The following is a 22,259-nucleotide window of genomic DNA, read 5'->3' as shown; positions in this document are numbered from 1 at the left end:
GGAGAGAGAGAAGGAGAAAGGGAGACAGAGAAGGAGAGAGGGAGAGACAGAAGGAGAAAGGGAGAGAGAGAAGGAGAGAGGGAGAGACAGAAGGAGAGAGGGAGAGAGAGAGAAAGAGGTGGAGAGAGAGGGAGAGAGAGAAAAAGAGGGAGAGAGAGAAAAAGAGGGACAGAGAGAGAGGGAGGGAGGGGGAGGAGAGAGAGAGAGGGAGGGAGAGAGAACCTTAAGCAGGCTCCATGCTCAGCACAGAGCCTGATGAGGGGTTTGATCTCACAACCCTGAGATCATGAGTAGAGCTGAAATCAAGAGTTAGATGCTTAACCAACTGAGCCACCCAGGTGCCCTCCCCAACTATGTTTCTTGATGACAAATTCTATAAGCAATAACAAGGACTTATTTGATAATAAAACCAGGTAGAGTAAAAGTTGCATGTATTATATTCAGTGCTGTTGGTAACTCCAAAGACATGACCATTTTAATTAAACCAACAAACTTAAAATGGCTTTAATACTGAATATTAAATTTATATGAACGCTTACTTGTTTAAGCCAATTAAGTAGAGTTCTTTTACAAATTAGTTTTGGCAATAGCATCGGGAGATAGAAAAATCCCACACATCTGTAACGTATATGTATGGATACGTATAAACGTACAGATAGGGGCATCTGGGTGGCTCAGCAGGTGGAGCGTCCAGCTCTTGATTTTGGCTCAGGTCATGATCTAACGGTTTGTGGGACTAGGCCCCTCATCGGCCTCTGTGATGAGCCTGCTTGGGATTCTCTCTCTCTCTCTCTCTGCCCCTCTGCTTGCACATGCACTCACGCACTCTCTCTCTCAAAATAAATATACATTTAAAAAACACAAAAAGCATCTTTGGGGCGCCTGGGTGGCGCAGTCGGTTAAGCGTCCGACTTCAGCCAGGTCACAATCTCGCGGTCCGTGAGTTCGAGCCCCGTGTCAGGCTCTGGGCTGATGGCTCGGAGCCTGGAGCCTGTTTCCAATTCTGTGTCTCCCTCTCTCTCTGCCCCTCCCCCGTTCATGCTCTGTCTCTCTCTGTCCCAAAAATAAATAAACGTTGAAAAAAAATAAAAATAAAAATAAAAATAAAAAACACAAAAAGCAACAAACAACAAAACCATACAGGCAGACATAAACAAAGACTTTATAGCTTCATTTTGAATTTACTTCCATGAATCAGGTACAACAATACAAAACTTACCAGTTATGAAAGAACAGTTAGAATAAATTACGGTTACCCTGCTCTAATGGTAAAATTTTTCGACTAATATTTGTGGAGAAGACACTTAAGATTTGTATTTTTCTTTGACAAGTAACCTATGGAAGCCATGGAGAAGTCTTTCTTTTTAAAGTCTCTCCCTCCCCTCTTTTGCTTCCTTCAGGTAAAAATTACCTCTCTGAAGTTTGATTTCATGATCCCAGGGTCGTGGGATCAAGCCCTGAGCCAGGCTCCACACTGACACGGAGCCTACTTGATATTCTCTGTCTCTCTCTCTGTCTGCCCCTCCCCTGCTCGCACAAACACACTCTCTCTCTCTCTTTCTAAAATAAAATTTAAAAGAGAGAGAGAGAGATGATCAAGAGTTCACCTTTATATCTCACAGGCACAGGGAAAGAATCTAAGTTCCTCCAAGAGGAACATGGGTACCTAAGGACAATACTTACAAGCCTTTTGAGATAAATACGGGAGGATTTGGGATTGGTAAAAAGGAGAGGTTGCCTATGAATTGTGTCTGGGCTGTGTGTCTGGATTTGCAAAGATCTGTGAGATAAGGCGAATGGTTCCCTCTTCCTCAAAGACTTGGGTCTCCTCGCAGCCTAAATGAAAGCCATTGCAGCTTGAACCACCCATCCAACCACGTTATCCTTAGTTTGCTTTTTGTATCAGGGAGATTTCCAACTGGGAATCAAAAGATTTCTATGTTCTAGATTTTTTTTAAAATTTTTTTTTCTTAGCATTTATTTTTGAAAGACAGAGAGAGACAGAGAGAGACAGAGTGCAAACATGGGCAGGGGAGAGAGAGAGAGAGGGAGACACAGAATCCAAAGCAGGCTCTAGGCTCTGAGCTGAAAGCACAGAGCCCGGGATGTGGGGCTTGAACTCATGAACCATGAGATCATGACCTGAGCCAAAGTTGGAAGCTTAATCGACTGAGCCACCCAGGTGTCCCTATGTTCTAGATTTAAGAGTTGTCTGCCTTTGGAATGTTTCTAGTCGATTTTCCACAAAGGCTTCAGAATGTTTTCTTTCCCTTTGTCTACATTTAGCTTAAGGAAAAGACCTAAAAAAAATATCTATCAGGCTCTGAATATCAGTTTCCAATCTGGCCCCCCAAAAATTTTTTTAATGCTTATTTATTTTGAGACAGCAAGAGAGAGCTCCTGCTCTCAAACAGGTGGGGAAGGGGCACAGAGAGAGGGAGACAGAGAGAATCCAGCGCAGGCTCCAAGCTCAGCATGGAGCCCAACAAAGGGCTTGATCCTAGGACCTCGAGATCATGACCTGAGCTGAAATTAAGAGTTGGATACTTAACCAACTGAGTCACCCAGATGCCCCTCCAATCTGGCCAACTTTCTAATCACAGAGTCATTAAATCCTTTCAAATATCAGTAAATATTTCTGGCAATACTAAACAACCCCACGGGCCTCAGAGGGTGTAAAAAAAAAACACTATCTTCAAAAACTCTAGAGTCACTCCCAAAGATCAATGCCCAATGGCCTGGATTTAGAAAGAAAGGGACACTGTGAAGTTTATTCTCTTTCTCCACCAGGCACTACACTCAGAGATCCAGGAGAGCTGACTCTGGGAAGGATCTTCACCCTTAGCTGGTTTGTCCAGTTTTCCAGGGTCCCATCTGTAGATGTGGCACTTAGCACAATTTGGCAAGATTTGTCACTAATTTTTAATTTCCCTTGGTCATTTAAGGGAATAAGGTAGCACTTTACCAGAATGTAAGAGTTTTGTCAACTCTGGGAGGGTGTCCCCTATGGGGCCCTCCTTTAACAGGTGATATCAAGGTGTCTGTAAGGTCACTAACTTGGCTGACTTTTGTTTACAATCCTGTAAAGGCAATGCAGACGTAAGACTACTAGAAAGAGGATTTAAAGGAGGGTAGAGGGAAGCAGTAAAAATTACTTAATTTTGTAATAAGCTTTCACAGTGAATCTTTGAATGAAGCTATTTGGGAACTTTGAAGCTTTGTGGAGGCTTCTGCCTGCCGATTAAAAAACGTATCCCAGCCTGTTTGCTTCATTTGGGAATCCTTGCTGCCAAGGGCACTTTTTAAGTGATCTTCTCTAACTGGAACGTTCCTCGTAACAGCCACTGCGATTCTAGGTGGTTTTAGTAAGATGTTGCCGTTTGTAGAGATGGCTTTAGCTCCCGGGACTGCCATCCTTTAGACGCAAATAAGCAGGTGCGCCAGAGGTCACGTGCCTAACTCTTCAGAATGCAGAGAGCCCTTGTCTTTCCGCCAGCCTTCATCTGACACGACAAGCAAGCCTGTGCCCCCGAATAACGACCGTGCAGTCCCCGAGTGCTGTTACCGTGTCCTGGCCGAGAGAAGTCCTGTGCGCACCTGCAACGTTTCCCAGCGTGGAGTCTGGGCCGGGGAAGGGGTTGACTCAGCAGGACCCCAACAAACGGGGGCTCCAGCTGCCAGCGGCAGGGCCCGACGTGGACTGTGGGGACAGAGCCGAGGACCGGGGTTTCCAGTCGCCTGGGGGATTGTGTCCACACTGCTGGCAGTTCCCCCATGTGGAGCGAGTGATTTCAGACAAACGGGGAACTTTGGAAAGCCAGTGAGATCGGGAGCTCAGGGCAAGGAGGACAGAGCCCAGAACCGGGAGGAACTTACGCAGGGCCCTTGGGACAGGCAAGAAAGACAACTCAGAAAGGGGTTCACGGGTGCCACGCCTGTGTTTCTCGTCGTCCCTGAACGCCTTCAGAAGTGCAGTTCAGAGCCCTCCATTCCTGGGCCAAATCTGCTAAATTACGACAATTCAACTGAGGAAGTTTCTGAGATCTAACTGACCTTATCGAACGATTCATGCATCGGGCAGCACCCTCTCCGGCAATAGAAAGGAGCTCCAAAGGGCTACAGAAAAAAAGGTTTTAAATGCAGGACAAAGAAATTATAAAGAACAAAAACAGGACTATTTCAGGCAAGATGGCCTCCCTTTGGGGAACAAAAGGGTCTCAATGGATGACCTCACTGGTGCAGACGGGGAAATTCCAGAATGACCTCTTAAGATCAGTCCTGGGGAAGGGTGAACTGCAACTGGGTTAGATACTAGGTCCCAGTTTGGCAAAGTGGGCCTAGCCCAGGTGACTCCATCTGTGGTAACCACGGGCTGTGCATGTGGGCCGGCTCCAGGGACGTCTGCTAAATCATCGTTCCCCTTAGACACTGGCAGAGGCACCCAGAGGGAGAAGCACTAAAGTCATCATTAGGTGGCTGACTGGTGAAGGCAGAAACACCATCTATTCTTATAGGTGTCTGGTCCTGACAGGACAGCAGAGGAAGGGGATGTTTTGTTAACCGGGAAGGCGCTGGGAGCCACCTCCCTTGCTGCTGCTGGAGGCGGGTGCCCTTAGGAGGCACCTTTTTGTCTTGTCTTTTTTTTTTTCTATTTTTTGAGAGAGAGAGACAGCGTGTGACTGGGGGCGGGGAAGAAACACTGAGTCAGAAGCAGGCTCCAGGCTGCCAGCAAAGAGTGAGATCACAAACCGTGAGATCATGACCTGAGTCCAAGTCGGATGCTTAATCCACTGAGCCACCCAGGCGCCCAGGAGGCACCTACTTGTGACGGTACAGCCTGTAGTGGCGCCTGACGACCTCAGCACCCCGTCCCTCAACGACCCCCTCCCCCAAGCACCCCCGCCCACCTGGTCTCCAGAGCTCTTGCTGGGTGGTTCCTGGGTGGGAGAAGTCTCCTTTCCCAACTCCTCTCCTGCAGGTGGAGTCCTCACGAAGGCGGGAAACAGCCTGCTCCGGGAAGAGTGTCTGGGGGCCGGGGTCCCTGTGGGCTCCCTCAGCGGCGGGCCCCCAGCCGAGGAGGAGTCGAGGCCCGCCTGGGCGCCCCCCCCCAGGGGCTCCTGCCTCCTGGGGGACACAAAGGGGGTCAGGCCCGGGCTCCCCGTAGTCATCGTGTCCTGCTCTCTGCCCAGGAAGGGGGGTCCTTTCTGAGATCTTCGGGGGGGGTCCCTCCCCCCAGAGTCCCAACGCCGCGTCCCCGGTCAGCAGCGTCTCCCCGCCGTGCAGCCGCCACCCGGGCCTCCGGACAAAGGTGAGCGGGGACCCGACGGGGCCCGCCCTGCGGGGCTCACAGCTCTCCGAGCGAGGGTGGGCAGCTCACCAGGTAGCAGCGGCACCCCCCCCCCGGCACCCCCGCCCACCAGGCCAGGTCACAGGCGGGCCGGCGACAGCAAGCGCCCGTGCGGTCCCCCGCAGGATTCTAGTAGTTTCCACGTCGGGCGAAGGACAGCGTTGGCGTGCTTCCTCCCGTCAGCGCACTGGCCGCGGGCCCCACCTGCAAACAGAGGTCTCCAGTGAGGAATATGGCGGCAGCCAGCATCCCCTACAGAAAGCACCCCCTTCAGCCGACAGCCCAGCCGTGCCCCCGCCGGCCGCCCCGCCCCGGAATCTCCCCCCTCGCCCGTCGTACCTTCCAGGCCCTCCTCGTGTCATTTCACTACGTGAAATTACTAAGCATTCTTTCCCAGCTGGGTATGGCTTTTACACTATTTGTGGCGCCGTGCTCCTCACCCAAAATTCAGGTATTAAAGGTTTACCTAAGGAACAGCACCATATTCCTGTTGTTAAATTGATTTTTTTAGTCTCACAGGTGATTCTGATGATAGATCACTTGCCAGGGAAGTCTCAAAGGAGAGAAAAACCTGTCCTCAGTCTAGGTCTGTAACAACTAGCTCTTTTTTTTTTTAATTTATTTAAAGTTTATTTTATTTATTTTTGAGAAAGAGAGAGAGGGAGGGAGAGCATGCACACGTGAGAGAAGCAGGGGAGGGGCAGAAAGAGGCAGCCAGAATCCCAAGCAGGCTCCATGCAGTCGGCACACAGCCTGATGTGGGGCTTGGACTCATAAACCGTGAGATCATGACCTGAGCCGAAATCAAGAGTCGGACCCTCGATGGACTGATCCACCCAGCTGTCCCTAAACTGATTTTATTTTTTGTCTCACAGGTGATCCTGATGATTGATCAATTGACAGGGAAATCTCAAAGGAGAGAAAAACTTGTCCTCAATACATCGGGTATGTAACAACGAGCTTCAATCAGACTCTAAATAATGAGCTACAAATGCTTTCAGTCGGCAAAGACGACCGGTATCAGCGCCGTGCCACCCCCCCGTGTGGCCTGCAGACACGGTCGTGTAGGGCCACAAGTGTGGTGACCCATCCACGAGAAAATGACAGAAACTGACACTTTCAGAACCTTCGGCAGCAGTTTGTCATTCCCTGAAATCCAAGGGCAAAGTCACTTTTTTATTCTTTTTATGTATTGATAGAGATCTCTTTCCTAGTGAGGGCTCTGTCGGGAAACTGTTACTTTCCTCATGGTGATAGTACTTCTAACTGGAGGTAAGAGAAATGGTTAAATACAGTGTAAGAGTCATCTCTACTTTTTTTATTTTATTTTTTTTAATTTTTTTTTCAACGTTTATTTATTTTTGGGACAGAGAGAGACAGAGCATGAACGGGGGAGGGGCAGAGAGAGAGGGAGACACAGAATCGGAAACAGGCTCCAGGCTCCGAGCCATCAGCCCAGAGCCCGACGCGGGGCTCGAACTCACGGACCGCGAGATCGTGACCTGGCTGAAGTCGGACGCTTAACCGACTGCGCCACCCAGGCGCCCCTGAGTCATCTCTACTTTTACCTGTACACACATCATCAAGTTTTTGACAATTGTTCGGGGCGCCTAGGGCGGCTCTGTTGGTTACATGTCTGACTTCGGCTCAGGTCCTGACTTGGGGGTTGGTGGGTTTGAGCCCCATGTCGGGCTCTATGCTGACAGCTCAGCCTGGAGCCTGCTTCGGATTCTGTGTCTCCCTCTCTCTCTGCTCCTCCCCTGCTCATGCTCTCTCTCTCAAGATAAACATTAAAAAATGAATGAATGAATGAATGAATGAATGAATGAATGAATCATTCAATGCCGGGGCACCTGGGTGGCTTAGTCGGTTAGGCACCCAACTCTTGATTTCAGCTCAGGTCATGATCTCACAGTTGTGAGATGGGAGCCTCACGTTGGGCTCTGTGCAGAGCATGGAGCCTGCCTGGGATTCTCTCTCTCTCCCTGTGCCCCTTTCCTCTGCACTCGCACGCATGCACTCTCTCTAAGTAAATAAACATTAAAAAAATTGTTCAGTGACTCTAGAGGAAAGTCTAATTGGTCCAATTTAATAGGAATTAGGTATAATAGATATGCATCTTTCCCCATGAGTAAGCTAGCACCAAACTAATTCAACTGAAATGACATTTTCTCCAATGTAAATCTACTTTTTAAAAATTACCTTAGTAGTTTTAGCCTTTTATTTTCTAAAAAAAAGCTTCACCTCAGATATAGAGAGGGAAAAAACCTCCAGTTGAACATAAAACAAAAACTAGCATCTCTAATTAAAATCAAGAGATGATGAAGGGTGTAGAACAGACAGATAATCTTGGACTCCCACATCTACTCTGAAAAATATTGCCTTTATTTGTAAAGATACCACTATGTCCCTGAATGGCCTTTAAATGAAGACCCAGTCTAGAAATTTCTTTCAGACACATATGGTAGGATAGACTTTATTTCCCTTGAAAAACTGTTAGGTCATCTTTTGAACAGAGTGATCCCTAGAAGCTGCCATGTTTCCTTTCTGGCGTGGGCCACCAGGTAGCTCAAATGCCAACTTGTAAAACTGTGTCAAGGAAACCACTGTACAGAAAGAAGGCTGTAATCCTGGAGCAAGTGTCTGAGAAGAACTTTCCAAGGCAGAAGCCTTGACAAAGCTTAAAGCAGTTTTCAATCAGGTACAGACTTCCATACACTCCTCAGGTAGATCACCTGTTTGCTCTGCAAAAACCACCTGAATGGTCTGTATAGACAGACATACCTTCTGCAGAGATCTTAATGCTAAATAAAGAAGTTTGAAAAGGTTTCCAGCAACTAACCATTCTTCCGTGAGGCCAAGCTGCCATAATTACTTCAGACTCTAGAAGACTCACTCAACACAGCTCGCGAAGAGACCAGAGAACACCCTCCCATGTTCCTATGTTCTCCACAGTCCCAGCCCGATCTGTGACGGAAGTAGGAACCCCATGATGGTTGACAAATCAATGAAATCATCATCAGCATTTTGTCAAAGGTACAGAGGATAGAGAGGGCAGACAGGCAAACCGCAAATAACATTATGGGGGCTCAGGAACGCAGGAATTTTAAATTAATGGAAGGATCACAAGAAAAAGACAAAGAGGAATGCAAAAGTGGGTATTTGTGAGAAAAAAAAAAGAGTGCCTAAACATTAGTAATCTATGAGGAATGACAGGGCTCTTCCAGTGGTAGCACTTCCTGCAGTAGCCCCTACATACTCTACAACAGTGCTCGTAATAAGTCAGCTGCTTCATGGGGCACCTCGGTGGCTCAGTCTGGTAAGCGTCCAACTTCAGCTCAGATCATGATCTCAGGGCTCGTGAGTTTGAGCCTCATGTCAAGCTCTGTGCTGACAGTGCAGAGCCTGCTTGGGATTCTCTCTCTCTCTCTCTCTCTCTCTCTCTCTCTCTCTCTCTCCCTCTCCTGCTTGTGCTCTTTCTCTCTCAAAATAAATAAACTTTTAAATAAGCAAGCAAGCAAGCTGCTTCAAACCCTTGAGCCACACCCTCTAGGCATTCTAGTTCAATAGGTCTGGATGCAGATAAAACATTTTTTTTTTATTTAAGTTTATTTATCTTGAGAGTGCATGCAAGAGGGGGAAGGAAAGAGATAGAGAAGGAGACAGAGCATCCCAAGCAGGCCCTGCCCTGTCAGCACAGAGCCCACGGGGCTCAATCCCACAAACCATGAGATGGTGACCTGAGCCGAAATCAATGATTCGGCCAAAATCATTAACCAACTGAGCCTAACAGGTGCCCCAAAGATGTATTTTAACAAGGGTCACTCTTGGTGTTGAAAAGAAACAGGCCCCAAATGGAGTCACTTATGTTAAGACCCACTGAGACTAACTACCTAATTTAACTGCAGATTCAGCCTCTTCCATTGAGTGTAATTTTAAACCAATCGGTCTGGAACGTCCTGATCCCACTAGTGAGGTCATCTGCATGATAAGATTCCCTGACTTCCCCCAAGGGAAGGTGATCTCACCTCCTTCTGCCTATAAAGTCCTTCCATTCTGTACAGCCCCTTAGAGCTCCCTTCGGTCTGCTAGAAGCCTTCTGCCCAATTCGTGAAGCCTCGCACAAGGCTAATTAGATCTTTACATTTACTCAATTGAAAAAAAAAATTACTTTTTTTTAACCCAGGTAAGCCTTATTATGGCTTCACCACACTTTGATAAACTCCGGACATAAAATCGGTTTCCCTGGCCATAGCTCTGCCCTCAGTCCTTGGTAAATTCAAAGGGGCCCTAGCTGGCCTAGCCAGCATGTGGGTTAACAGAATAATTGCTGCTCAACAGTGACTTCATATCATGAGTGAGTCCACAGTAGGCAAGCAGAATATATGAAAATAAAGATTTAGGATAAAAGAGAGTGTGGTCATTTGCTCTCCAAAAACATCACCTATTGTGATTATTTTAAATAAATATATAAAGTTTTCCTAGTGTACATGAAATGGAACTTTATTTTTTCAAAAATAGTCATGACAATAAAAAACTATTTAAATTCCTGTTTCCAGAAAACCACGCGTGCGTGAGGGCTGCCTTCCTGCTTTTGGCCAAATGATTCTGTTGCAAAGCAAACACAGAGCCCCTGCATTCCGTGCTGATCTGAGTTGTTTAAGCCAAAGACAGGAAGCTCCTGTGTGATGCTAGCGGCTCCAAGGGAATGGCTTCCTACCTGCGACGGTCACCAGAAACAGCAACGGAGACAGCACACTCATGGGGGGTGTCATTCTGTCCCACACAGTGGATGGACGCAGGCTTCCGGGCACATCCTGAGAGGCCTCTGGTGCAGGCTCCCTTTGATGTTTCCTAGGAACCAGATTCGGCCTCAGGAACCTCAAAGGAAAATCAGAAAGCAGACAAGAAGGAAGAAAAAGAATAGGCAGATGAGGAAACATACAAAATTACTTCTATCGTTTATTCATGTCAGTGGGAAGCCTGCCCTGTTAACACCATAGGGCCCTATCCAGGCAAACGATCCACCCCAATTCTGTTCAAACAGCAAGAACAGTTCCTAAGAAGAGGCAGAGGGTTTCATGCTCTGATAGGGGCCAACGGCAGGCAGCCCCCAAATGGGCCACTGTGCCATGAACATTATTTTGAGTTAAAAGCAATCCAAACCCAGCAGATCCCGGAAAAGCTCTTTATCTCCCCTCAAATGCCTGCTTGTACCAGGACGAGAGCTATTAACAAAGATTCCTCTTTGCCTAAGAAACTTCTCTATGTAACAGGGCACCTGTGTTTTCCAAACACCTTCCTTCACCCTCCTGCTAATGGTCTTGCTCCCCGTGGTATCCTCAGACCCCCACCCTCCTCCCCTCAGCTCATATAAGCTGAATATTATTGCCTGACTGTCTTTGGAATTTCCACTTCTGTGTGGATTCCCCACATGTACATACACTATTCAGTTTGACTTCTTCCTGTTACTCTGTCTCATGTCAATTTGATTCTTGGTCTAGCTAGAAGGACCTTAAAGGACAGAGGATTCTTCCTCCAAAACACTTTCTCCCCTTACAAGCCCAAACCTATGAAATAATATGAAATCATACTACTATATTTCATCAGTTCTAACAGGTAAGCATTTCCATACGTGTACCATCCCTGAAATCAAGATGTCTTAAGATAGCCAAGCACTGGACAGGAGACAGATGCCACTGCTTGTGTGTGTGTGTGTTGATAATGCAGAACTGGCCTCAAGAGCTTGGAAGAAAGATAATATGAAGCATTCTTTTAAGAAATATTGCATCCCTGGGGTGCCTGGGTGGCTCAGTCGGCTAAGCGTCCAACTTCGGCTCAAGTCATGATCTTGAGGTCCGGGAGTTCAAGCCCCCATCAGGCTCTGTGCTGACAGCTCAGAGCCTGGAGCCTGCTTCGGATTCTGTGTCTCCCTCTCTCTCTGTCCCTCTCCCACTCGCACTCTGTCTCTCTCTCTCCAAAATAAATAAACATTAAAAAAATTAAAAACAAAAAAAGAAATATTGCATCCCCAAACGCTCATGATGGTACACAGGCAATACTGTATGGGGGAAATTTGGCACTAACTAGCTTGACAAGTGATACCGCAGAAGTGGGTCAAGATGGTGAGGAAAGTTAAGAATGCCTTAATTTCTACTCGCTTACAGTTCCTTTTTATAAATGCGCAAGAATGATTTATGATACAAAACAATCTGCCTAAATAAATCTATTTCAATGTGCAGAAATTTTCTAAATGACAAGAAGCTGCTGTGCTGTGTGTAACAGACAGGAGCTTCTTCTTCCTTAGTGTTATTTTAAAAAATGATGCATCTTATAATCGCTGCTGTCTTAGAGTCAACGAACATTGAAACTTTATCTTTGTCTGGCACTTTCTTCAGTGTGATCTTCATAACAACCCAGGCAATATTATTATCTCTGCTTTAAAAATGATGAAATTGAAGCTCAGGAAAGTTCACTGACTTGCCCAAGACTGAAAAACCAGTTCTAGTGTTACCGGTTATCACTAACTCAGGAAACGAACGGGTGAGCCCTGGTGTGATGCGTCAGCCAACTGTTCCCCCACCGGGAATCCCGAGGGGGCTGGACAAATGGAAAGCACCACTGCAGAACAAAGTCAGATAAACTCATTGTAAGAGGAGCCAATAACCCAAGAGAAGAGGGTCTGGAAAAGAGAACGGGAGAGATTTACTTTGGGGGAGGTGGCAGGCTCAAGCCTTAACAACTGACCTCTCTGCTGGCAAGATGGACACCAGGAGTTTTATAGGGAGAGGTTCAGGGGGACATGCAAGAGAGCAGGCAGAGAGCACGTGATCATGGCCGGGAGTCAGTAGATACTCAGCACACGACCATGGGCAGGGAAGGGGACCTGTGGGGTATGGTCTTCTGGGCATCCTCCCACCACTACCAGGACTTTTCTGGCCTGGCAGGTGGAACGTTCTGGTCATTGCAAAACATCGTCAATGCCTCAGAAATAAGAATGGGTTTCAGGCAGGGCACAAGTTAAGGGGTCTTGTCTATTCCTGGTTTTAACTGTTGGGGTCTATGGTTGAACAAGAGGACTAGCTGACTAGGAGGTCTAGACTCCCAAGTATTTGTTATTTCAAGTACATAACAAATCCCCCGCGGGTAAGCACACATGGATAAGGGCTTCCTAATGAGCGTGTCAGAACCCTGCTGTGGGTTGCAAGTTGCTATGTTCCTGTGAACTACATTGGACTTCCAGTCTACACCACCCTTTCCCCACCCACACCTTCCTTTCCTCACTATTCACAAATACACTCAGCCTTTTGTGAGAACACAAGACTCTTCGTCTTCCCTCCTCCCACCATCTTTTCTAGAAGCAACCCAGTACCGTTAGAAATTCATGAGCGTAGGAGGAGTGATAACAAAGAATGGGTCACACCTGGACACTGGCCTCTGCAGCCAGTCATCCAATGATGTGGTAATCTAAGGAAGGTGAGAGATACGAATGACGAAACTACAACAATTTCAAAATAAACTTGATGTCCTTTATTCAAGGGAAAACAATACATGGACTGGGGGCCATTTAGTACCTCACAGGCCCTGGAGCACTCTTCCCGAGGGATTTGGGGCAAGAGCAAGTTTAACAGAGAATGAAGGGGGGCTTTCGGGAAGATGGCGGCGTAGGAGGACGCTGGGCTCACCGCATCCTGCTGATCACTTCGATTCCACCCACACCTGCCTAAATAACCCAGAAAATTCCCAGAACACCAGCAGAACGGAGTCTCAGGAGCCAAGCGCAGACGAGAGGCCCACGGAAGAGGGTAGGAAGGGCGGCGAGGCGGTGCGCGCTCCACGGACCGGCGGGAGGGAGCCGGGGCGGAGGGGCGGCCGGCCGGACAAGCAGAGCCCCCGAGTCTGGCTGGCAAAAGCGGAGGGGCCAACAGAGTGTGTTCCGACAACCAGCGGGACTTGACATCTGGAAGGTTATAAGCTAACAGCTCTGCTCGGAGAACGAGAGAGCTGGAGGACAACGGGAGGGAGAGTTGTGGAGCCATGGACGACAGAGCTCAGCTTGGCGGGGAACAAAGGCGCTCACCATCGCCATCTCCCTCGCCCATGCCCCAGCCAAAATCCCAAAGGGAACCGGTTCCTGCCAGGGAACTGGCTTGCATGATGCAAACAACGAACGCTGTGCTTCTGCGGATCCATCCCTCCAGCGGCGGGTCTGACTCCCTCCCGAAGCTGACTCCCTCCTGAAGCAGATCACCGAAAGAGAAGCGAGCTGAACCTGCCCCTCCCACCCCTGTGCACCTTGCCTATCCACCCCAGCTAATACGCCAGATCCCCAGCACCACAAGGCTGGCAGTGCAAGGTATTCAAGACAGCACAGGGGGAGTGCCCCTCAGTTGGGCACCACTCCAGGGACTATCCAAAATGACGAAACGGAAGAATTCCCCTCAAAAGAATCTCCAGGAAATAATGACAGCTAACAAACTGATCAAAAAGGATTTAAACAATATAACAGAAAGTCCATTTAGAATAATAGTCATAAAATTAATCGCTGGGCTTGAAAACAGTATAGAGGACAGCAGAGAATCTATTGCTACAGAGACCAAGGGACTAAGGGACAGTCAGGAGGAGCTAAAAAATGCTATAACCGAGCTGCAAAATAAAATGGAAACGACCACGGCTCGAATTGAAGAGGCAGAGGAGAGAATAGGTGAACTAGAAGATAAAATTATGGAACAAGAGGACGCTGAGAAAAAGAGAGATAAAAAAATCCAGGAGTATGAGGGGAAAATTAGAGAACTAAGTGATGCACTAAAGAGAAATAATCTACGCATAATTGGTATCCCAGAGGAGGAAGAGAGAGGGAAAGGTGCTGAAGGTGTACTTGAAGAAATAATAGCTGAGAACTTCCCTGATCTGGGGAAGGAAAAAGGCATTGAAATCCAAGAGGCACAGAGAACTCCCTTCAGACGTAACTTGAATCGATCTTCTGCACGACATATCACAGTGAAACTGGCAAAATACAAGGATAAAGAGAAAATTCTGAAAGCAGCTAGGGATAAACGTGCTCTAACATATAAAGGGAGACCGATAAGACTCGTGACCCATCTCTCTACTGAAACTTGGCAGGCCAGAAAGGAATGGCAGGAGATCTTCCATGTGATGAACAGAAAAAATATGCAGCCGAGAATCCTTTATCCAGCAAGTCTGTCATTTAGAATAGAAGGAGAGATAAAGGTCTTCCCAAACAAACAAAAACTGAAGGAATTCGTCACCACTAAACCAGCCCTACAAGAGATCCTAAGGGGGATCCTGTGAGACAAAGTACCAGAGACATTGCTACAAGCATGAAACCTACAGACATCACAATGACTCTAAACCCATATTTTTCTATAATAACACTGAACATAAATGGACTAAATGCTCCAACCAAAAGACATAGGGTATCAGAATGGATAAAAAAAAACAAGACCTATCTATTTGCTGTCTACAAGAGACTCATTTTAGACCTGAGGACACCTTCAGATTGAGAGTGAGGCGATGGAGAACTATTTATCATGCCACTGGAAGTCAAAAGAAAGCTGGAGTAGCCATACTTATATCAGACAAACTAGACTTTAAATTAAAGGCTGTAACAAGAGATGAAGAAGGGCATTATATAATAATTACAAGGTCTATCCATCAGGAAGAACTAACAATTATAAATGTCTATGCGCCGAACATGGGAGCCCCCAAATACATAAAACAATTACTCACAAACATAAGCAACCTTATTGATAAGAATGTGGTAATTGCAGGGGACTTTAACACTCCACTTACAGAAATGGATAGATCATCTAGACACACGGTCAATAAAGAAACAAGGGACCTGAATGATACATTGGATCAGATGGACTTGACAGATATATTTAGAACTCTCCATCCCAAAGCAACAGAATATACTTTCTTCTCGAGTGCACATGGAACATTCTCCAAGATAGATCACATACTGGGTCACAAAACAGCCCTTCATAAGTATACAAGAATTGAGATCATACCATGCATACTTTCAGACCACAATGTGATGAAGCTTGAAATCAACCAAAGGAAAAAGTCTGGAAAACCTCCAAGAGCATGGAGGTTAAAGAACACCCTACTAAAGAATGAGTGGGTCAACCAGGCAATTCGAGAAGAAATTAAAAAATATATGGAAACAAACGAGAATGAAAATACAACAATCCAAATGCTTTGCGATGCAGCGAAGGCAGTCCTGAGAGGAAAATACATTGCAATCCAGGCCTACCTCCAGAAACAAGAAAAATCCCAAATACAAGATCTAACAGCACACCTAAAGGAAATAGAAGCAGAACAGCAAAGGCAGCCTAAACCCAGCAGAAGAAGAGAAATAATAAAGATCAGAGCAGAAATAAACAATATAGAATCTAAAAAAAACTGTAGAGCAGATCAACGAAACCAAGAGTTGGTTTTTTGAAAAAATAAACACAATTGACAAACCTCTAGCCAGGCTTCTCAAAAAGAAAAGGGAGATGACCCAAGTAGATAAAATCATAAGTGAAAATGGAATTATTACAACCAATCCCTCAGAGATACAAGCAATTATCAGGGAATACTATGAAAAATTATATGCCAACAAACTGGACAACCTGGAAGAAATGGACAAATTCCTAAACACCCACACACTTCCAAAACTCAATCAGGAGGAAATAGAAAGCTTGAACAGACCCATAACCAGTGAAGAAATTGAATCAGTTATCAAAAATCTCCCAGCAAATAAGAGTCCAGGACCAGATGGCTTCCCAGGGGAGTTCTACCAGATGTTTAAAGCAGACATAATACCCATCCTTCTCAAGCTATTCCAAAAAATAGAAAGGGAAGGAAAACTTCCAGACTCATTCTATGAAGGCAGTATTACTTTTATTCCTAAACCAGACAGAGACCCAGTAAAAGAAGAGAACTACAGGCCAATATCCCTGATGAATATGGATGCAAAAATTCTCAATAAGATACTAGCAAATCGAATTCAACAGCATATAAAAGGAATTATACACCATGATCGAGTGGGATTCATTCCTGGGATGCAGGGCTGGTTCAACATTCACAAATCAATCAATGTGATACATCACATTAATAAAAGAAAAGATAAGAACCATATGATCCTGTCAATCAATGCAGAAAAGGCATCTGACAAAATTCAGCAAACTTTCTTAATAAAAACCCTTGAAAAAGTCGGGATAGAAGGAACATACTTAAACATCATAAAAGCCATTTATGAAAAGCCCACAGCTAACATCATCCTCAATGGGGAAAAACTGAGAGCTTTTTCCTTGAGATCAGGAACATGACAGGGATGTCCACTCTCACTGCTGTTATTTAACATAGTGTTGGAAGTGCTTAGCATCAGCAATCAGACAACAAAAGGAAATCAAAGGCATCAAAATTGGCAAATAGGAAGTTAAGCTTTCACTTTTTGCAGATGTCATGATATTATACATGGAAAACCCGACAGACTCCACCAAAAGTCTGCTAGAACTGATACATGAATTCAGCAAAGTCGCAGGATACAAAATCAATGTACAGAAATCAGTTGCATTCTTATACACTAACAATGAAGCAACAGAAAGACAAATAAAGAAACTGACATTCACAGTTGCACCAAGAAGCATAAAATACCTAGGAATAAATCTAACCAAAGATGTAAAAGATCTGTATGCTGAAAACTATAGAAAGCTTATGAAGGAAATTGAAGAAGATATAAAGAAATGGAAAAACATTCCGTGCTCATGGATTGGAAGAATAAATATTGTCAAAATGTCAATACTACCCAAAGCTATCTACACATTCAATGCAATCCCAATCATTTCTTTTTTTTTTTTTTCAACGTTTATTTATTTTGGGGACAGAGAGAGACAGAGCATGAACGGGGGAGGGGCAGAGAGAGAGGGAAACACAGAATCGGAAACAGGCTCCAGGCTCTGAGCCATCAGCCCAGAGCCCAACGCGGGGCTCGAACTCACGGAGCGCGAGATCGTGACCTGGCTGAAGTCGGACGCTTAACCGACTGCGCCACCCAGGCGCCCCAATGCAATCCCAATAAAAATTGCACCAGCATTCTTTTCGAAGCTAGAACAAGCAATCCTAAAATTCATATGGAACCAAAAAAGGCCCTGAATAGCCAAAGTAATTTTGAAGAAGAAGACAAAGCAGGAGGCATCACAGTCCCAGACTTTAGCCTCTACTACAAAGCTGTAATCATCAAGACAGCATGTTATTGGCACAAAAACAGACACATAGACCAAGGGAATAGAATAGAAACCCCCACAACTAGACCCACAAACGTATGGCCAGCTCATCTTTGACAAAGCAGGAAAGAACATCCAATGGAAAAAAGACAGTCTCTTTAACAAATGGTGCTGGGAGAACTGGACAGCAACATGCAGAAGGTTGAAACTAGACCACTTTCTCACACCATTCACAAAAATAAACTCAAAATGGATAAAGGACCTGAATGTGAGACAGGAAACCATCAAAACCCTAGAGGAGAAAGCAGGAAGAGACCTCTCTGACCTCAGTCGTAGCAATTTCTTACTTGACACATCCCCAAAGGCAAGGGAATTAAAAGCAAAAATGAACTACTGAGACCTTGTGAAGATAAAAAGCTTCTGCACAGCAAAGGAAACAACCAACAAAACTAAAAGGCAACCAACGGAATGGGAAAAGATATTTGCAAATGACATCTCGGACAAAGGGCTAGTATCCAAAATCTATAAAGAGCTCACCAAACTCCACACCCGAAAAACAAATAACCCAGTGAAGAAATGGGCAGAAAACATGAATCGACACTTCTCTAAAGAAGACATCCGGATGGCCAACAGGCACATGAAAAGATGCTCAACGTCGCTCCTTATCAGGGAAATACAAATCAAAACCACACTCAGATATCACCTCACGCCAGTCAGAGTGGCCAAAATGAACAAATCAGGAGACTATAGACGCTGGAGAGGATGTGGAGAAACGGGAACCCTCTTGCACTGTTGGTGGGAATGCAAATTGGTGCAGCCACTCTGGAAAACAGTGTGGAGGTTCCTCAAAAATTAAAAATAGACCTACCCTATGACCCAGCAATAGCACTGCTAGGAATTTACCCAAGGGATACAGGAGTACTGATGCATAGGGGCACTTGTACCCCAATGTTTATAGCAGCACTCTCAACAACAGCCAAATTATGGACAGAGCCTAAATGTCCATCAACTGATGAGTGGATAAAGAAATTGTGGTTTATATACACAATGGAGAACTACGTGGCAATGAGAAAGAATGAAATATGGCCTCTTGTAGCAACATGGATGGAACTGGAGAGTGTTATGCTAAGTGAAATAAGCCATACAGAGAAAGACAGATACCATATGTTTTCACTCTTATGTGGATCCTGAGAAACTTAACAGAAACCCATGGGGGAGGGAAAGGAAAAAAAAAAAAAAAAAAGAGGTTAGAGTGGGAGAGAACCAAAGCATAAGAGACTCTTAAAAACTGAGAACTGAGGGTTGATGGGGGGTGAGAGGGAGGGGAGGGTGGGTGATGGGTATTGAGGAGGGCACCTTTTGGGATGAGCACTGGGTGTTGTATGGAAACCAATTTGACAATAAATCTCATATATTGAAAAAAAAAGAGAATTAAGGGGAGCAGAACCTGTCACCCCAAAGCATGCCACTTTGGCATGAGGATTATTTTGAGCTAAAGGTGATCAATACCTAGCAGATTCACGAAAAGCTCTTTACTTCCTCCTCAGCCGCCTATATTTACTTTGGAAAAGGAGCCTCTATGAGGAAGAGAGCTATTACCAGAGATAGCTTTTTCCCTAAGAAACTTATCTGTATGAGAGGGCAACCTTTGTTTTCCAGATAGCCCCTTCTCCTTTCCTGTAAATGGCCTTTCTCCCCCATTGTGTCCCTAAACCCCTACCCCTTTCCTTACCTCAGGATGTTATATAAGTTTTAACTACCTGGCTTGCTTTTGGAGTCTCATATTTTTATGGGGCTCCCACACATATGAAATAAGGTTTTCTCCTATTGATCTGCCTTATATCAATTTGATTATTAGACCATCCAAAGAAACTAGAAGGGTAGAAAGAAACTTTTTTCACCCCTACAGGCATTAGAATGGGCAACAAGAGAAGAGGGCATGATTGGCTAAGAGATGGGAAGACTCCTCCTAAGGCTAGCAGGAACTATTTTCTAGCATAAGGTAAGCTTCCTAAAGCTGTTTGAAGATTGCGATTGGTTTATTAGGTGTTCTTGAACAGATGTTTCCCTAAGTGCAGGGTGACTTAGGTTTAGATTTGTGATGGGCTGGGCCACTGAGGCAGCCTCCATTTTGTGGGTCCTCATAAACAAATTAACTTTATGAGAGGCAACTGGAAAGAACAAGCAGCCTATAAACAATGTTGAACACAGCATTCTGTGGAAGGGGAGTTTTGGAACTACCAGACCTTGCTTTTGAGTTTTCATCAGAAAACAAATCACAAGAAGGCCTCCTGTTCAACTTCACTGACAGCTGTCCTTGACGACTTGGAACAAGGCTGCTGCCCACCCTACAACCATCACGGGCCAGTCGCGGGGGGTGGTGGTGGAAGGGGGCCTCAAAGGGCCTAGTGTTGTTGAGCTGTTGTGGACTAAGAGACTGGAAAGGAGTGAAGGTGACCTAAGGTAAAGTCAGGAGGTGGCTATAACACTTCTGGATGTCACAATAACAGAGGTCATCAGAACACTAACTTCCCTAAGACAAAGTGAAGAATGTCAACATTTAGCGGCACCTGGGTGGCTCAGTCGGTTCAGCGTCTGACTTTGGCTCAGGTCATGATCCCATGGTACGTGGGTTCGAGCCCCACGTCGGGCTCTGTGCTGACAGCTTGGAGCCTGGAGCCTGCTTCGGATTCTGTGTCTCCTCCTCTCTCTGCCCCTCCCCCATTCACGCTCTGTCTCTCTCTGCCTCAAAAATAAAACATTAGGGACAAAAAAATAAAAAGAATGTCAACATTTAGTTAAGAGTCCCATAAGCTTCTTGCCTAAGACCCCAGAAAAACACCTGGTATGACAAACAATTTGCCATCTCACCACTTGAGAGGCAAGTGGACAGAAGGGTAGACTGGCCATCTTCCATCTGCAGGAACTGACCACTCTCTACTCAAAAGGCAAGAGAACAGCTGTGTCTCCGGTGACAGCATTCAGTCAGCTGCCCAAGATGCTGCCCCAGAACAGCAATGCTGCTGGCGGCCAGGGACGGTTGGTCAAGAATCCCATGGATAAAGACCAGTCCCCTACCATAACGCTGGGTACCTCTGGCCAAATTAAGAAAAGGCACCTATCTGGGAAGACACCACTCCAAAGGCACACAGCTTGGCAAATGGACCGTGTACCAAAGTTCCAACCCCTTGGCGCTGTGACAGCTACCCTTGTACAACGTGCTTCCACAACAATACTGTAGCTGGACGGCAATTCATTGTCATTTTCTCCGTGCAAACTTAACAGTGCTCGGCAACAAGAGTGTTTCCTATTCTTAAGATCATAGTTAAGATTCTCTCTCTTTTAAGTTCATTCATTTATTTTGAGAGACGGTGTGTGTGCACAAGCAGCGAAGGGGCAGAGAGACGGGGAGAGAGAGACTCCCAAGCAGGTTCCACGCTGTCAGTGTGGGGTCTGATGCGGGGCTCCAACTCAGGAACCGAGAGATCATGACCTGAGCCGACATCACGAGTCGGACACCTAAGTGACTGAACCCCCCAGGTGCCTCTTAAGGTTCTCTTTATTCAGTACATTTATATGAGCAAACAACGGATCTCCTCTTCTTCAACATTAACAGGCATGTGGATCGGATGTTATCAAAAGTCGTTTGGGCTCTAACAGTTTGTAAGTTTTGCTTTTTTAAATACATAAGTAGTACTTTGCGGGTTAATTCACGTTTTGACACATTTTTCTATTTGATGCCCGTAACAACTCTCTCTGAAATAGTTCCTCTTATTCCTATTTTAATGAAAGGAAACCAAGTTTCAGAGTCAGATCTCAAGCTCTCTCTGTAGTAGCCCCAATCCACCCCTACGGCTCTATGAAGTAAGCACATTCCAGTCCGGGCTCCTTAACAAGACCTTCCCCAGTCAGTCTCTGAACCCTCAGTTCCTGGCTGGAGCCAGGCCCTCTCCTGCTGTTTGCCTTATGCCCACCTTCTCGTTGTTTTAGGTCTTCACGGAAGGGGAAGAAAATGATTAAGAATTCACATACAAAGCCTGTCTACCTTCCAAAAACTTTTTACATCAAAGGTGGAGTTGCTTTTGAATGATAAAATAGGACTTTTAAAGTAAGGCTTCACAAGTTCAAACTTCTCTTAAAAATAATATTTCATGATTTTTTTCCACTTCCTTGCCTACCTGTATTTTCTTTCTTTTTTCTAAATGGAACACATCTTACCTTTGCATTAATAAGATACAATTATAATCTTCATTTTTAAAGAAGACTTCGGTATCTTGACAAGGTCATTCTAACACAGAAGCTTTTTTAAAAATTACAAACAGGTGTATAGAATGGATATTTCTTGTTTTTTTTTTTTTTTTTTTAAAGATTTTATTTCTAAGTCATCTCTACACCCAATGTGGGGCCTGAACTCACAGCCCTGAGATCAAGAGTCCCATGCTCTACTGACTGAACCAGCCAGGTGCCCCTAGAATGGATATTTCTGACCCCGACACCGCTGACTTGATCTTGTTCTTAAACCTCATTCCTTCTCTGAGTATCTTATTGTCCGTGACCGCTAGAACATCCTGGAAGCCTCACCCCACCCACAATCTTTCTCTTTGGATAGTTCAGAGATGGAATAAGTAAGGCTCAGGGACAAGATAGGAGAATGGATGAGATGCAGGAGTGGGGTGAGC

At 45.6% G+C, this 22,259-nt stretch overlaps 1 protein-coding gene and 1 pseudogene across 1 annotated transcript in view; both read right to left on the bottom strand.

The window, feature by feature from the left end:
• LOC121020627 (40S ribosomal protein S13-like) overlaps window positions 1-3,288 on the bottom strand; it is a 7,119-nt pseudogene extending 3,831 nt beyond the window's left edge.
• KIAA0319 (KIAA0319 ortholog) overlaps window positions 1-10,227 on the bottom strand; it is a 75,754-nt gene extending 65,527 nt beyond the window's left edge. Inside the window, 5 exon segments of the mRNA XM_040460488.1 lie at window positions 4,908-5,367; window positions 5,369-5,466; window positions 5,469-5,501; window positions 5,504-5,551; window positions 10,068-10,227. Coding sequence (XP_040316422.1) covers window positions 4,908-5,367; window positions 5,369-5,466; window positions 5,469-5,501; window positions 5,504-5,551; window positions 10,068-10,122 — 694 coding nt within the window. The 5' untranslated portion in view covers window positions 10,123-10,227.
• Between the last annotated feature and the right edge of the window lie 12,032 nt (window positions 10,228-22,259).

This window comes from Herpailurus yagouaroundi, unplaced genomic scaffold (assembly GCF_014898765.1).
Source record: "Herpailurus yagouaroundi ecotype Mexico unplaced genomic scaffold, PumYag 250, whole genome shotgun sequence".
Taxonomy (NCBI): domain Eukaryota; kingdom Metazoa; phylum Chordata; class Mammalia; order Carnivora; family Felidae; genus Herpailurus; species Herpailurus yagouaroundi.
Note: the sequence above shows the minus strand (reverse complement) of the source record. Positions and strands in the feature narration are given on the sequence as shown.